Here is a 17,984-nt window from a genome sequence, read left to right on the forward strand (position 1 = left end):
TTTATCGCTAAGCCTAAAGAAAATGAAGCCTTATTAAAACATAATTTCTATCTCTTTAGAGTCCGGCATGATTCCTTATATCTTTTGCGTCACTCCCGTTCGTATTCATTACGCTTAGAAACATCTATGATTGGTCTAGAAAGAGGATGTGGTCTTGTGTAGTTAGTTTTGTAGCCCTCTGATTGGCTGTGATCTTGTAAGTTTAGTATTCTATAATGGGTTCCTACTACTGATTCGCATTTTTTCTTAACCGGGCACTTTTTTCTGTTTTATCATGCAAAAATCTTCGTCAGTAATCGGGTCCATATCATTACATGAAAATGAAGGTAAAAAATAAACCACTAGAAATCACAATTCTATAAAGTCCCACGTACTTATTGATAGAAACGAATTTAAAAACACAGAGACAAAGGTTTTGTTGGGAAATTTATTGACCCATAGGCCGTGATTTTGGTTCTGCTTATTTTTATAACATACCCTATTGTTTTGGTTGACAGCGAGTCAGAAGAAACTAAAGCAACTGAGAGGATGTAGATATTTATGTATGTATTTCCAAAAAAATCCGTCGGATATAAGTATACAGACTTATCAGTATGGAATAAATGTTCGTATTATCTGCAAGGGTTTAACTCCCTTATGGAGTTGCTTCATCGCCGAGTAAAATAATTATTAGAAAGGAATTGTTGAGATTAAAAAATATATCAAAGAGGATAGAGTGAAAAAATGTCCCCAAAAAATCTTTTACAAGAATTGGAATAAATTTTAATAAAAGAAGAAAAATTTCAAGAACTGCATCTTTTGTTGATGCTACTAAAAACGTATAGCTAGACGAGAGTATACCCTTACATGTTTGTCTAGCACCAAGGAAAAAAAAAACATCAATGCAATATCTACAGAACGGTTGGGGGCAGTTTGGTAATGAAAAAAGAAGAAAATTTCTTTCGAAAGAAATATCACTCCCCCCCAAAAAAAAATAAATATGAATAGAAAGACAGTATGTTATCAATCAGGGCTTATCCGAGACATACCCCAGCCAAATCAAAGATCACAGTCGATCCACCAAAGATTAAAAGCTTTAAAGTTATGAAAATGAGTTCTAAGATTACAAAGGCATAACAATGGAGCAAAGAGAAGAGACAAGAATCTCAACGAATCTACAGCAGAGTAAACAAATTAATCAAAGTGCATAAATTTTGGTAATGACATCCTTTACGCTTTATTCAGTGACCTGTATGACTTAAAGCAACCAAACTTAACTTAAGATCTGGATCGTCACCAGTGTAGAGGGAAACTTGAAGTCATCGACATAGTTCATTCCCAAATGGATTTGTTGTTGGGGAGGGTGATGACTTCAAAAGTCATTGCTTGCCACCCTTGAAACACTCCTTTAGGGTGTGAGGTTCCCACAAAATTGCTTGAAACTGCTCGACACGGCCTATAAATATAAACCCTTTCTATTCTGGAATCGTACCAAACTCAACTTGATGATGCCCAATCCCCACCGTAGAACCAAAACTTTGACAGATTTTTCAACCCCCCCCCCCTTCTTACTTATCTGCAGCCACTGAATAACAGCAGTGTGTTTAAACCTTCGAAATTGGATTGCTGGTCGTACGGCTTTGATGCCTGAAGGTTGACTAAGACGGAATGTGACTATGAACTGGAATTTATTAAGTCGAAAAATTGACCGAGACTCCTCGTAACACATTTTCTTAGTTGCTTTGTATAAAAATATTATAAATCACAGCTACTTCGTAATGGATGAATACTTTTCGACAAGTCGGCAAAACAGATTCGACATAACTGAAACACTGAAGAATTGTAGCAATGCAAGCTTTTTCCAATTTAGATATCAAAGTACCGTAACAAAGCTAGTTCACTGGTCGAGTGACCTTGCTAAAGTTGAACGACCAACTATAGAAAAAGGTTTCTATAGAGAAGATTTCACATTTATCTCCAGAGTGATGGATTTTTGTTGTTGTTGAGGATTAATATTAAACGTGGAGGTAATTTTTGCTATTTGAACCGTATGGGGGGCATTACATTGCTTTATGACGGTACTTGCTCGTACTCGTGCTACTTGTCCTTGATACAAAGTACAGGCTATTCAGCCCGACTCGGGACCGACAATTTTTGAAGTTTCGACTGGTCGTTTACGACGGTCGACCAGGCGTCGATGTCGACTGGGATTGAGACCTAGGCTTCGTATCGTTGATGAGGATACATAATGCAGCGTCAAAATGTAATTTTTAATCCTTTTAAATATTTGGATTTTATTAAAATGCAAGAAATTAGGGTGGCATAGTTTCTTCTTCTCGGCATTGGGGTGCCACACAAGAGGCATCAATATCAGTTCATCATGACTAAAGTCAATTTCCAAAGCTACCTCATAAAGTATCGAACTATCAGAACGTCAATTTATGTCTGACTAGGCCATTTGCAGAAAAATTAGTTCATAATATTGATTAAAGGAGTGTAGACATTCCCAGAGCTGCCTAACTTAATCTACTTTTATATTTGTCTCAGCCAAGCGTTGAGGTCAAAAAGGATATAGTGCTTAATCAATCGATTTCTGGACTATTGTGATTCTTATACTAATACATATCAGACAGGTTTTCCCCTTCTATCGATTTCTTGGGAGATCTACCCGATTCCTAGTCCATCTCCGGACAAAAAAGGAAAATTCCAAAACTATTTCCGGTGGAAAATGGGTAGATAGTTCTCGTGCTGAAAGCCATCTACCGATTTCCTACCGAAAATTGCCGAGGTTTTACAAGGAATTCGATACAAAACTGTAACACTGATATCAGAAGTGTCCTATATATATTTCAAAATTATTAAAACTTTCAGTTACAAAGCTAGTAAGTATTAAGCATTATTCTTCTTATCTTTTGCTAAAATGCTCGTAATGAGCGTAGACGGAAAATTCAATCGGTCGCAAATCTTGCTGCACCCTGCCCTGAAAATAAAGGTCGAACTTAGGTAACCCACTCCCCCTCCCACTGAATCAATTACTCATAGATTTGCATGTTCATTGAAAAATTCCTTACCAGTAAGGCTTAATATCCTGAATGACAAAGGAAAAACATTAATTATATCTCCTACAGATTTGATTTGAAAACATTTTTTTTTATTATTTGTTTCAAGGATAAAAGAATTCTATAGGTTCAATGAATACAGAATTCTTTTTAGTCAAAGAATTCCATGGGTTCAAAAAAAAAAAAAAAGTAATACAAGTATCGCTTTTTTATTTGTTGGAACATCAGAATAAGGAACTTCCCCAGAGCAGCCTCCCCTCCCCCTGCATCATTATTAATTAAATCAAACTTGTATGTACATGTAACCTTGACAAACTGAATTTATTGACTTGTTTAGAAAAAGGAATTGATATCTATTTCATTGGTGCTGTTTTTTTAAGTTAGTGGTTCCAGTATTAATGCTAAAGCTTTATGTTTAAAGTACTTTAAATTTTAATTTATGTGAATAATGTTTCATTGCTAGTAAAATTTAAAATCAGAAGTTACAAAAGCTTTGAACTTTCAAATTTACGAAAAGGTGAAGTTGTGTCCTCTACTGACCTTGTATTAAAAATTAATTTCATTGAAAGCTAACTTTTGTAGTTGTCAACAATCAAGAGATGAAATCTGGGATACATTTATCTAAGAGGTACAACCAAGTGAAATCTGTGACAGTCACAATTTACACGATTAAGTCAAATCATTTTAATAAGGAAGCTGTAGAATAAGGTAAATTACAAACATTCTAAGTGCAGCATAATGAAATATTAAGTGGGTACTTGTCTTTTCAAGAACACTCAAAAATTGTATCTTACAGGGCTTGATTTTTGGTACTTCATCAGAGGATATACCCTCTCTCATTTCTTATTAGCAGGGGAAAAAAGACCACGAGGCTACAATGACTGTAGATAAGAATTCCTCTGAAATTCACCGGGAATTCCTATGAGATTTGAGCTTTGGAAAAAATTTCTTCTACTGTTATTATAGACTTGTGTTCCTTTTCCTAGATAGTGTTCAACTGAATTGATGAGAGTGCCTACGTGTTGTTTGTGATTGGTCTCTGGAGCAGCTCGACTTTTATGTCATATGAGTTTCTTGTAGTCTCCGCTAAATTCTGATCAATATTTATTGAAATGTGGTTTTATTATTGATTAATTTTTTAACCAATTAATAATTTTATTAGTTATCGATTTTTAACTTCATTCAAATAAAATTAAAACATTAGATTTTAAATTAAATAGATCCTTGTTTTAATCAAATAAATTAGAATAAATTACAATATAAGAATTAATAAAATTGAAATAAAAATTATTTATTAATATTTATTATTACAATTAGTGCAGAATGCACCGTAGGCAACTTCTACTAAATATGAGAAACATTTTAAGTTGAAGGCAGCAAAAGATAATTGATGATCACTAGTTATAATTAACTTCGCATCCGTACTTTGTGCTAAGCATTTTCAATGTGATTCTTGTAGTCTTGAATTTTCTAATAGTCATTGTTAGTTAAAAATAAAGCAAAAATAAAATCAAATAATCTACCAAGCGTGAAACTACTGCAAATCAGCATCGATAAATGACACCCAAAACGAACAGAAATTACAATAAATAACCGAGTCAAACTCAAAACGAACAGAAATTAACATGAGTAGGGCTCAAAACCCCTATGCTTTCTGAAGACCAGAACATAATTTGCACTTTACTGAAAAAAATAAAATGAATATGCATTGTCAGTTTAATATACATATACTGATATTTAGTAATCAAAATGTTAATATTATTTGATTTATTAAACTTATAAAAGTAAAAACATTTATATTTTTGTCAGTAAAGTGCAAATTATGTTCTGGCCTTGGGAAGGCATAGGGGTTTTGAGCCCAACTTATGTTAATTTCTGCTCGTTTTTATTCTACTCGGTATTTTATTGTAATTCTGTTCGTTTTGGGTTTCATTTATCTATCGATGCTGATTTGCGGTAGTTTCACGCTTGGTAGATTATTTAATTTTATTTTTGCTCATTTTATGTTTAACGGAATTCTTTATTTTTCTTTGAAAAACTTATTTTGTGGAAAAAGTTTTTAAATTAATTTTCAGAAAAAAGCTCAACTGATCTGGAATTATGTTCTAGGAATTCAGAAGAGGTTAATAATTGTGATGCAATAATTTGATTCCAAATAAATAAGTGATTTCTAATCAATAATTCCGTGTTCTACAGGGAGTCTGACACATCTATCGATACATAATGTTTGTACCTAAGTCCGACTATTCCTAAGAATTATTTTTGGAGCTAGAAATTATTCATCTATTTAATATTATTTAGTACCCTGAAGAACAAAAATTGTTTTAATATTTTTTTTTCTGGAAAATTTCATGAAAACTTACTAACTCATGGGAACTTCTGCCTCTCTCTTTTTTATTACCTCCAAATTGGAAAAAAAAAGAGAATTGTATATCAGTCTCTTTAGTATTTTGGAAATGCTAAAAACATGTGGTAAAAAACGCCAAAAATATTGCAGAAGTGATAATTTTTTTCCTTAAAACAACAATCGATAGCCTATTAATACCAAAATAAATTAGTCTGTGATGGTTGAGATAGACTTGTACTTGTACTTGTTGCACGTTCAATACGCATCCAGACTCATCGTGGCGCCCAGTAGATGACGACATGTCTCCTTCCATAGGTTTCGCTCGAGGGTGGCAGGCTCCACCATTTCCAGCCACTGGCAATCCCAGCGACGGCCGTATTTTCGGAATCCTCCGATTGGCTCCAGATACTTTAGCATATTTTTTAATTTATTATATGTTTTTGTATTAATTTACTACTAGGCTATGTATGCATTTAATTTTGTTTTAAATTTATTCGTTTTTCTATCAGCCCTCGTAATATAACTGTAACAAGGGCAGATTTATTTGGAAAAAGAAAGAAACAGATATGGTTATATCCTATGAGCAGGTAACTAGATTCCGCTATGCTAAATTTAATTATGGAAAAAAGGTGAAAAAGAAGCCGTTCATGGAATTTTCGATAAAATTCCTGTAATTGGCAGTTTTACTTTGGGAAGATTTGTTTGAAAGGATAATATTATGTATATTTATTTATTTATTTGTTTTTTGCAGATCTTCGAAGACAATTTTGTTCATGGGGACCTCCATCCAGGGAATATGCTGGTACGGAAGGACTATGATTCAAATCCATCCCCCCTTCTGATCGTCCTTGACTGTGGGATTACTACCAAGCTAACACAAAAAGATTTAAAGGACCTCAGTGATACATTCAAGGCAATTATACTTAAACAGGTAGATTAAGATTTATTGTTTTATTTACTTTTTAAAATATTTTATACTAATATAGATTATTTGTTGTGTAATCTGCAAAAATAAAGAATCTTGGAAAAAACACTGAACCGAAAAAATAAAACCTAAATGCTTCTTAAAAGGTGAATTAATGCTGCCTATAATGATGATGTAAGACGTAGCTCATCAAGAATTATGCTGCCACAACCAGTTTGACTCCCAGTCTATAGAGGCTCAAGCCGTGTTTAGTAATCTAAGGTAGATGTGAAGGCACCCTACGACCCAGGGACGCATCCGGAATTTTTATTCAGGGGAGGGTCTCCCAAAGGATTTTTAGTCGGGGGGGGGGGGGGGATCACAAAAATAATGAAGAAGGAGTGGTTTTCCCGTGGTCTTTGTCGCACGGTCTAAAATAAGGTTTTTTACCTGCTATTTTTAAAATCAATTTACTACTACTACTAACAACTCACCGCAGCACCAAGTTGCCTGAGGCCAACACAGCTACGTACGCTCCTCCTCCCTCCCAATCTATTCAAAGCTTCCCTCTTTACATTGGCAATATGTCATCCTTTATCCGCAGAACGTGCCCTAGCGATCTCAACCTTTCTGTCATTATAGCCCTAGAAAGTGGGCTTGAAAAATTCTTTTCGTACAGGCTACTGTTCGAAATACGATCAGTAAGTCTGGTACCCAAAACAATCCGTAGGCAATTTCTCTGGAAAACATCTAGCAAATCTTCCTCCGTTTTTCAGAGCGTCCATGCTTTGGAGCCATATTTGACTACTGTTATCACTGTACCTTCTAATATTCTAACCTTGGTTTGCTGACTTATCTTCCTATTCGTTCAAACATTTTTAAACTGCGTTTAAACACCCTGAGCCTTGGCTATTCTACTTTTAACGTCTTCAATGCTCCCACCGTCTTTACTAGTAATACTACCAATGTAAGTGAAGCTGCACACCTGATCAATCTTTTCGTTACCCAACGTCACATTTTCATTTTCAAATATTCCTAGCCTTAGCGACTTAGTCTTCTTAACATTAATTTTCAAACCTATTCTAGCACCCTGAACTCGCAAAACCTCTGAGACTTCATTCATTTTGCTCACACTTTCATCTAGGATGCTTAAATCATCAGCATAGTCTGAGCCCAGGGAAGCTTTACTTCCCCATTTGGTTCCATGTTGTCCTATTGTCTTCCCTGTGCTCGATAAGAGAAAGTCCATAAAAATGATCCCTGTAAGTGGAGATAGAACACAACCCTGGTTAACTCCTGATTTAATATGAAACTAGCTACTAACCCCATTTCCTACCTTAACCGCAGCAGTACTAGTGTTGTACATAGCACTATTCACTTTAATGTATTTGTCTGGTATACCATACAAGGATAAGACCTTCGGTAAGGCTCTTCTATAAGCTGGATCCAACGCTTTTGGAAAATCAATAAAATGAGGACTAAAGGTGTTTGACAACTCAGGCACTTCTCAATTATTAACCTAAGAGTGAAAATTTGGTCGACACATCCTCTACCCTTCCTAAAACTCTACTGTTCTTCTCTTAAAACTGTGTGTGCAGCATCACTAAGTCTAAAAGGTATCATCATACTAAAAATATTAAGGTTCCAGGTGCTGATAGTGTGCTAAATGAATTTCTTAAATATGGTGGTTATGAGGTTAGAAATAAGTTACTGAAGATTATGAATATGATTTTTGAAAAAGGCGGAAGTACCTAGCAATTTTAGAAAAACCCCGATTAAACCCCTGTATAAGAAAGGTGATAAGAAAAAATTTGTGAATTATAGAGGCATGAGCCTGGTTACTGTAGGTAGCAAAGGGAGAGCTATCAGTGTTTCCAGCTCTTTTTCAAAATTCATTTTTCAGCAATTAACTTGGACAGCTTAGATGCACGAGAGCCACTCAGGGTTGCCACTCGGTAAACAAAACACTAGATTTTACTGATTTTGTGGCTGGATTTAGTGATTTTATTCAACAATCTAGTGATTTATGTGCTGATTTAGGGATTTTTTCTCGTGGCAATATAAAAAATCACTAGAAATAGTGATAAATCACTAGGGGTGGTAACCCTGGATTAGAAACTAAGCCAGTTTCTAAGATACCGCAATTGCCTGTGCCCGTTCAGAAACGACCCTAGCGTGCCTAATTATATCCCGGCACATTGATTGTAGTGAACCGTCAAACTCATATAGAGCAAGCTTCCATAGTCTCCGAAACCATTTTTTCTTTGGTGCTAGTTTTGGAGCATTACCATTTCTATTTACTGGTTGCTTGAACATTTGTCTGTATTTTCCTTCTACAGCTTCCGGTAACTTGGAACGATAAACTACCTAAATTTAAACACCCTTTTCGAAAAAAAAAAATCTAAAAAACCTCGGAAATCTCAGAAACTACATTTTATAAAAAAAAATATTTAGATACAACAGAGTACTTTTTGAAAGAACTATTTCTGATAAATAAGGTTTTTTTTTTTAACGCAGTCATTAATGCTATCTCGTTATCTGAAGTCAAGGAATCTGAACCCGCTTCATTTAGGAATAGCAGCCGACAAACACTCGGTTTGTCAAGTTTGGCAGCATAACTTGAGATTGAACCTACCGTAGAGGGCAATGAAGTGCTGATTGAGGGTGTGATTAAATTGTATGCAATTGCGTAAGAGACACTGGGATTCTTATGATGAAGATGGCCCATGAGGTGGGTGTGCTTGTCCGCTTTGTGAGGAGTATGGGGATAACATTGAACATTTTCTGGGTAATTGCCGAAGTTTGAAGAATTTAAGGAATAACTTTTTTTTTGGGTGGGGGGTAGGGGGTGCACCACGGCTCCGAATTATCGTGAAGACCCTTCTCGTGAGCTAATTATTACGGTGGAAATTGTTAAAAGAGAATGTTTTAGAGGCACGGAAATTATAATTTCAAAGTGTTGGGTGCTATTGTTTGATTTGTTCAATTTTTTTGTGTGTATGGCCACTGGCCTAAATACACGCATATGTATATGTAATATAAAGCTGTTTTTATGATGAAAATGTCTCGAATTGGGGTTGGCTGCATTGCTCACCATTAGTTGACTGTTGTATCCAGTGTACCTTTTAGCAGCATAATGTAAAGCTGTTTTTTGATCGCTACTTTCAGGTTTGGGTTATCTCCATTTTTAGTTACGGATATTTAGACACGACGAACAGATAGTTAAACAGATAGTTATCGCTATTTTTTGTTATCAGAGTCAAATGTAAAGGTATTTCATTGTAAGAATCTAAGCAATCAGTTTTGGCACCATTTGAAACTAGTAGCTGACAAATATCCAATCTGCGTTTTACAGTAGCATAATGTAAGGTTGTTCTTCAGGGACAATCACCTCTTACGTTTGGGTTGGCTCCGTTTTGTAAAGGATATTCAATACCAGTTATTTGATACCCTGTGCCTTTCAGCAACACAATGCAAAGCTGTTTTGCTTTACACCAAGCATTTCACATTTGGGTTGACTCTAATGCTCAGCAGCAGTTGACAAATATATCATGTGCCTTTTCAACAACATAATGCAAAGCTGTTTTATCGTACAATCATTTCAGATTTGGGTTTGCTCAAATGTACAAATGGTCTCTCAAATGTACACTCAACAGGGTCCGCTGGCGTGTCCACACGTCCCGTGAGTTACAAACTTTCTCCCAGTGATGGGTTAAATTGCGTGGTGACGCAGAACACCATCGCGGGAGGATCTTCTGTAGGAGGACAACTGCGGCAGGGTGTAAGATCTAGATTTATGGAAAACGGCCTCTGCAAAGGGCTGCCTCGACCCTTTCGGGGTACTTGCAAGACTGGGGACCTTGTGACCAACTCTATTCTCGCTTGAGAAGTGTCATATCCAGAGGACATTATAGCCTAGTAAACAACGCAGCATTCACACAGGATTCTGTTTAATGGATAATTCTTCTGGGCTTGGTCTGTTTTGACGGGCGTCGCGGGCTGAAAAACCTCTTCCTGCCTAATTTATCTACTATGGGCTGCCTCCCCGTAGTAGCCTAATATTTGTAGGCGTGAATATATAATGAGTCAAAGGTAACAGGCTTGATGCTCTCTGTGCAGAATTTCGAATCTTGTTGATAGAAGAGCATCGCCAATTGCTGAAAACCATGTTGTGACCAAGATGGGCCCAGGATTGCACAAAGCCTCCATTTGTTTTGGAGATCCCAGGGACTTCTTAATGGCCGTTTATAAGCCGGCTTAAGTGCTTTGGTGCAGACCTGATAAGATATTTGATCCCCGTCTTGCACTGGTATCCGGTATCATTGCTTTTCCTGAGGCCATAATAATTTCAATGATTTAATGAACATGAAAATTGGAACTTGGAATGATACGACGTTAAAAAATGACTGTCGTATCGACATTTTGACTGACGAATTCAGGTGATTCGAACTGGCCTTATTAAGAGTTTCAGAAACTCATATCCCAGGGGTAGGAAGCATGAAATTAGGTGACATAGATTTTGTTTACTCAGGCAGGAAAGATGGGGTGCATAGACAGGGAGCACGGCTCATGATGAATAAGGAAGCTGCTAAGTCTTGTTTAGTTTGGGAAGGTATTAGTAATAAAATACTAATTGCTCTTTTTATAACTAAAAAGTTCAGGGTATCAGTTGTAGTTGTATATGCCCATGTAGAACCGACTGACGGGGATACTAATGACTCAGATGAATTTTACTTACAGTTACAGGAGCAAATAGACAGTGTCCCAGGCAGAAATATGATGTTTTTACTAGGAGATTTTAACGCCCAGGTCGGTAGAAATAGGGATAGATGGCATCCTAGCCTAGGTAAATTTGGTGGGGGAAAAGAAAACAGTAATGGCTTCAGACTTTTGCAATTTTGTAGGTATAACAATCTAGTTATAACCAATACGGTGTTTGATCATAAAATGTCCAATAGGTTAACATGGTATTCACGTGATTTATGGTAAGACAGCAAACCTCATTGATTCTGTTATAGTAAACCGAAGACTAGCAGGATTAATACAAGATACTAGGGTATATAGCAGCACTGTTATTGATGTTAAAAGTAAAGATCACCATCTAGTAGGGTCTAGGGTTAATTTAAAGCTGAAACTTCGGAAGAGTAACTACCTCCTGAGAAGTTATGATGTTGGTACACTTTAGGATGAGAATTTGAGAGAAACTTTCCAGGAATAGTTGAATACTAAACTCGAGAGTTTAAAATTTGACAACGTGGAAGATGGTCGGAATAATTTTAGAAAAACAATTCGTGAAGTTGCTGATCGTGTCTTATGGAAGAAAATTACGACTGCAGCTAAGAATATCAGTAAAAAAGCTTTATGTTTAATAGCGAGGAGAAGGGGCTTGTACAAGAATTATCCGAGTGATAGATCATATGGAAACAAAAGGAACGTAAGGAAAGTGAAGAAAGTATTAAAATATGAACTAAGGAGGTGTGAAGTGGAGGCCATGGATAAAATTACCGAGGACCTGGAAGATGCAGTTCGACGGCATAATAGTTGAATATTATACTGCCATGTTAATAAATTGCGAGGGAGTAGTCAAACCGGACGTGTCCCAGTTAAAGATACGAACGTGGCCACAATTAGTGGTAAGGAAAGAGTTAAAGAGGGATGGACAGAACGTTTTGAGAAAGTGCTAAACCGGGATAGAGTTGCAGGAAAAGAAATAGAGGACAATGAAAAAGTTTGTGATACCTTTGATATGAATGAAGATTTGTTTTGTGAGGAAGAACTAGCGACAGTACCTTATTAAAAAATAATGAGGTACCAGGTGGTGATAGTGTGATAAATGAGTTTCTTGAATATGGTGGCTCTGAGGTTAGAAATAAGTTACTGAAGATTATGAATATGATTTTTGAAAAAGGGGAAGTACCTGACGATTTTAGGAAAACCTTTATTAAACCACTGTGTAACAAAGGTGATAAGAGTGGGCTTAGTAATTATCGAGGCATTAGTCTGGTCTCTGTAGGTAACAAATTACTTAGTAATATAATACTTTTTAGACTGAGAGATGCTGTTGGCAAAGTTTTAAGAGAAGAACAGTGCACTTTTAGAAAAGGTAGAGGATGTGTCGACGAAATTTTCACTCTCAGGTTAATAATTGAGTAATGCCTGAGTTGTCAAACACCTTTGGTCCTCAGTTTTATAGATTATGAGCAAGCGTTCGATTCTGTTGATAGAAGAGCTTTAGAAAAGGTTTTTATCCTCGTATGGTATACCAGTCAAATACATTAAAGTGATTAGTGCTATGTAGGAGAATAACACTGCTGCGTTTAAGGTAGGAAATGAGGTTAGCAGCTGGTTCTGTATTAAATGATGAGTTAAGCAGGATTGTGTTCTATACCCCTTTATATGGATCATTTTGATGGACTTTGTCTTAAGGAGCACAGGAAACGCAATGGGAGACCACGGAATCAAATGGGGAGGATAAACTCTCCTGGACTTAGATTATGCTGATGATTTAAGCATTGTAGATTAAAGTGTGAGCAAAATGAATGAAGTTTTAGAGGTTTTGCGAGTTCAGGGTGCTAGAATAGGTTTGAAAATTAATATTAAGAAGACTAAGTGACTAAGGCTAGGAATAAGTGAAGACGAAGAGGTGACGCTGGGTAATGAAAAGATTGCAGCTTCACTTACCTTGGTAGTATTATTAGTAACGACGGTGGGAGCAGTGAAGATGTTAAAAGTAGAATAGCCAAGGCTCAGGGTGTTTTTTCACAGTTAAAAAAAAGTTTGTAAGAATAGGAAGATAAGACTCCAAACCAAGATTAGAATATTAGAAGCTACAGTGATGACATTGGTCAAAAATGGTTCTGAAGCATGGGCGCTCCGAAAGCGGATGAAGATTTGCTAAATGTTTTCCAGAGAGATTGTCTACGGATCGTTCTGGGTACCCTGTGGACTGACCGTATTTCAAACAGTAGGCTGTACTAAAAATGTGGTTCAATCCCGGTTTCTCGGGCTGTAATGAAAGAATGGTTGAGATGGCTAGGGCATGTTGTGCGGATGAAGGATGACAGATTGCCGAAGATTGTCCTTTTTGGCCAACCGTCTAGGGCTAAACGGAAAGCAGGTCGTCCTCGTCTTGGGTGGGAGGACGTCATAAAGAAAGATTTAAAGGAAATGGGAACTTCCTGGGAGGGTATAAAAAGGGATGCTTTTAATAGATTGGGAGGGAGGAGGAGCGTGCGTAGCTGTGTTGGCCTCAGGTAGCTTGGTGCTGCGGGGAGTTGTTGTTAGTAGTAGTAGTAGTAGTCTCTTTGTTAGTTGTATTTGTGTGTAGGATCGTTAATCTGATAAAAATTGATCTGCGGCACACCGAAAGCCAGGCTTGTGAGGGCATGCTGCGGTAATTTCAAGGGTCGCCGATACTCAGGCACTAGTACCTACTACTCACTTTTATAATAACTACTTCTGTGTCTTTGAAACTTTAATAAGACGAGACTCGAAAATGGGAACTATTCAGAGCTATTTCAGAGCTATTCGGTTGCAGTAATTTAAAATGCAGTTTTTAATTGCATAAGCTTTTTCAAAGTCTTGGATGGGGATCGAATGGTGTTCTTCTGTAACTGCAGTTCGGGAATTAAAATCTATTATTAAAACTGATAAAACATAAAAGCGCGAAGAAAAACGAGGACAATTAACAGCCAGTGAAAAAATTTAAAAATTATGCAAATATTTCGGTCAAGACCTCCACTTGACCGTCGTTAGTGCAAAATAAAACTGATAAAAAAAAAAAAATAAAACTGCAGTTTTATTCTGCACTGAGGACGGTCAAGCGGAGGTCTTGATCGAAATATTTGCATAATTCTTCAATTTTTTCACTGGCTGTTAATTGTCCTCGTGTTTCTTTGCAATTTTATGTTTTATCATGATTAGCCAGTGTGGTCTCAGAAATTATTTATTATAAAAATTTATAATCAAATTATGTTATATTATAAATAACAGCAATATGATAGTATAATTATGATTTTATGGGAGCCATTATACTTAATTGCATCAAGAAATCTCGCTTTGTTCCCACGGACTAGAATCCAGACAGCTTGAAATCTCATAGTTTTTATTATTCTATTCCATGTTTACTTATAACTTTCATGTATTTTACCATGCTGATTTGACGAATACTCCTAAACAATTTTTTTTCCTATGACTTCTAAAAGTCTTTCTATCTCAGCTTGGATTCAAATTTATTGCTCGTGAATTCTTTTGATCAAATAGATTTTTATCAGCTGTTCATTTTGCCTGTCTGACCTTTCTTTTCAGGGGAAAAAAGTTGGTGTGTTTTTTACTGCTTTTTTATGTTGCAGGGAAAAGTTGTTGCAGATCTGTTTCTTGAAAGAAGTTTCAATAAGTGCCCCAATCCAGAACTCTTCAAACAAGAAATGGGAGCTCTTGTCATGAAACTGAGAGGAGAAAAGCTGACGCTTCGTAATGTATACCTGTTTATTTACAGTATTATTTTCAAGGGCTATCATTGAATCTCTCTGGGATAAGGAAGGAATGAAATATTCTAATTGTCGATAGTAATTGGCTATTTCATCTAATGGGACTGAATGAGGTAGAATTGCCAAAAAAATGCTGGCGTTGGGTTCTTTTCCAGTATAATTGCCAATCTCTAACGGATTTCCTGCGTAATTATTTGATGGGTTCGTTTTAACTCTGGTCATAAGTTAAGCGGACTAGCTTTGGAGAGACTGGCAATTTCGTTCTTTCCTATTATGTCTGGTTATACTGCTTTGTCCTAGACGATTGGGTAGGTGAGTAAGGTCAGGACCTCGTTCAAGTGCTTATTTTTCTCATTTGCTAAAGCAGGAAAACAGTTCTTTTCTTGTATTTTTTTGTTTTGTTTTTCTCTTCAGTTTTTTTTCTGACCAAATAATTACCTTTAAGACGTTATATATGTATATACTATCTTTATATGTGAGCAGTAATTGTATATGTATGTATATATGTTCTCCAAAACGGCTCCATATTTTTTCGGGAAAATTGGTATCTTGGGATATTCTCGCATAAAAAAACTGTCTAGATAGGTCATAAGTTTGAGAAAAATCGTTAAGAGCCATAGTTTTGGATTTTGCAATTGACGTCATGTACTATGTTGGTACATCTTATAAGCATTTCTTATGCCATCGTATATGACATTTTATAAGTAATTTCTTATATGATGTTATGCATAGCGTAAATAAGATCGTTGAGTTTCCAAAGTAACAGTTATTTATATAATATAATGTCTGTTGGAAGGCCAAAGAACGAAAATTTCAGTTGCAGTTACTATAAGGGATGATTCTTTGGAACCAACACCCTGAACTCTCAAACGTGATAAGATGGAAAATTCGACAACCTGAACCGTCAATTGCGACAACACCAATACGGGCCACTAAAGCAAAGGCTATTGCTAAAGCTTCTGAAGTAATCAAAATCCAAAAATATGTCAAAAATGAAAATGAAGAGAGAAGACAAGGGCGGTTATAAGATTTGATATAACGACAATAAGAGCGTTGTAAAAATGAAAATGAAGGGGAGATACACTAGTAATTAAAAAACATAGAACAACGAACAAGTGAACGAGTCGAAAAGGAAAATGAAGAGCAGCAACTCAATGAAAATTAACCTGGACAGCGAGAATCAAAACCTGTCAAAATTGAAAATGATAGTGATGACATAGATAAGGTCATGAATTCCTACCATAACTTTGTTAAACAAAAACAAAGGTGCGGCAATATGTATTTCGTAATGACGAAAGATATGCCGAGGTGTAACGACGCAAACAAATTGAAAATGATAGCGAATGATGATTGGGTTTTGGATTTTGACATAGATCAGGTCATCAATACCTACCAAACCTTTGAAAATAATTTGGACTGTATAAATCGTTGGAAGAAAAAAAGTCTTTGTCCCACCACCTGAACAATTATAAGAAACAAAGGTTTGGCGATATGTCTTTCATAATAACAAAAGACAAGCCGAGGCAAAAGAAGAAGTTTTTTTCTCACCACCTGAACAATTAAAAGGAACAAAAGTGTGTGGTCGTCAATGCCTTCCATACCTTGTAAAATCAAAAACGTGGACTAGATAAATCGTTGGAAGAGAAAGAAGTTTTTGCCCCACCACCTGAACAATTAGAAGAAACAAAGGTTCGTCAATTTGCTTCCATAATGAAAAAAGACAAGCCGTGGCAGAAGTTAATGGTCCAATAAAAAAAAAATGTTATTTTACAAAGGCACCACTTCTAATTTAAGGTCTCGGTGGGCCAGGGGGTGAAGCCGATGGATCGTACTGAGTTTCCGTTTTTCCATTTTTTTTTCTCAAAGTCAACAGTGAGGCCATACATGTGAGGCCTCACAGTCAACAGTGAGGCCATACATACACTTATTTGAGGTCAGGGGTACTTACATTTCGGGAAAATGTTTGTCAAAATCCCCAAGCATGGGGAAATTGAACAAAAACTAGGGAAACATGGAGGAAACCGTAATAACTAGTAATGTAACGATAACGATGTAACGATGAAAAACATGAATGTGAAGTAACGATGGCTTTACTAAATATGAAAAACTGTCGATTCTATCCTAGAAATTACTGAGTGCGGAAAACATTCTTTTAATGGACCAGTATAAGTTATCATGTTGTAGATTTTGCTATAGATGGCACTTTTAAAAGATACTAGATGGGGTTTAAATTTCTAGAAATAATTTCTTGGCGGAATTATGGAAAGGCAGTGTGGTCTTCGTCACTTTTTACGCCTATTAAATAATATTAAAAGTTATATATATTAAAAGTTATATATATAAAAAGTTATATATATAAAAGTTATATATATTAAAAGTTATATATATAATTAAAAGTTATTTAAAAGTTATTATATATAAATTAAAGTTATTAAAAGTTGTATATATAAAAAGTTATCTGCTCAAAATGTAGAGTGAATTTGACACTTAAAACGAGCGACCGTTTTAAAGCTACTTAAAAAATTACAGTTTTTTCTAAATTATTGAAGGGGTATATAATTTGGGTCTTGTTATTTTACTATTAAATATTTTTTTCTGTACGATTATATTTGAATGATCACACATCTTAGAGGTTTTTGCTAATTACCAAGAAATAGGACAAGCATCTTTTTTTCACCTTGAAAAGAGAACTCATTGCTTCAAGTTGCTACTCAATTTATGTGTTGACATTTGAAAAGCGTTCCACGCTCCAAGAATACAAATGCAATCATGTTGAGTTCTATAGGCCTGGCGTATATATATATATAGACAAAGCTTTTAGTCACAGTAGATACTTTGGTAATGATAGAATACACAAGGGACACAAAAGAAAAAGACACGAGGCTCCTTGTGACAGCAGGTCAAATTATAGAAGAATCACGGATCAGATTCAATAGCCAATCTATTCTCAATATTTCTAATCTTTTCTTAAAGGAAATTACTATATAAAGGGTTTACATTCTAAAATTTCTCAGGCTATTTTTCAGATCATGATTTCTGGATTATTAGGGCAGGGAATATTGATCGGAAATTAATTAAAAAACTTTTTCCACAAAATAATTTTTTCAAAGAAAGTAAAGAACTCCATTAAACCAAAAATGAGCAAAAATAAAATCAAATAATCTACCAAGCGTGAAATTATCCCAAATTAGCATCGATAAATAAAT

General features: G+C 35.7%; 1 protein-coding gene across 3 annotated transcripts in view; it reads left to right on the top strand.

The window, feature by feature from the left end:
• Positions 1-17,984, top strand: part of waw (Translation factor waclaw) — a 554,624-nt gene that overhangs the window by 70,731 nt on the left and 465,909 nt on the right. Inside the window, exons 7-8 of one of the 3 annotated variants that reach the window (XM_089089340.1) lie at positions 6,137-6,316; positions 14,641-14,766. The exons of the other annotated variants lie outside the window; for them this stretch is intronic. Of the exons in view, the coding sequence (XP_088945466.1) occupies positions 6,137-6,316; positions 14,641-14,766 (306 nt within the window). The remainder of the gene's footprint in view (positions 1-6,136; positions 6,317-14,640; positions 14,767-17,984) is intronic. 3 annotated transcript variants of the gene reach the window in all.

The sequence above is a fragment of the Artemia sp. Qi Xiang Cuo genome, chromosome 5, assembly GCF_049724085.1.
Source record: "Artemia sp. Qi Xiang Cuo chromosome 5, ASM4972408v1, whole genome shotgun sequence".
NCBI classification, from domain to species: domain Eukaryota; kingdom Metazoa; phylum Arthropoda; class Branchiopoda; order Anostraca; family Artemiidae; genus Artemia; species Artemia sp. Qi Xiang Cuo.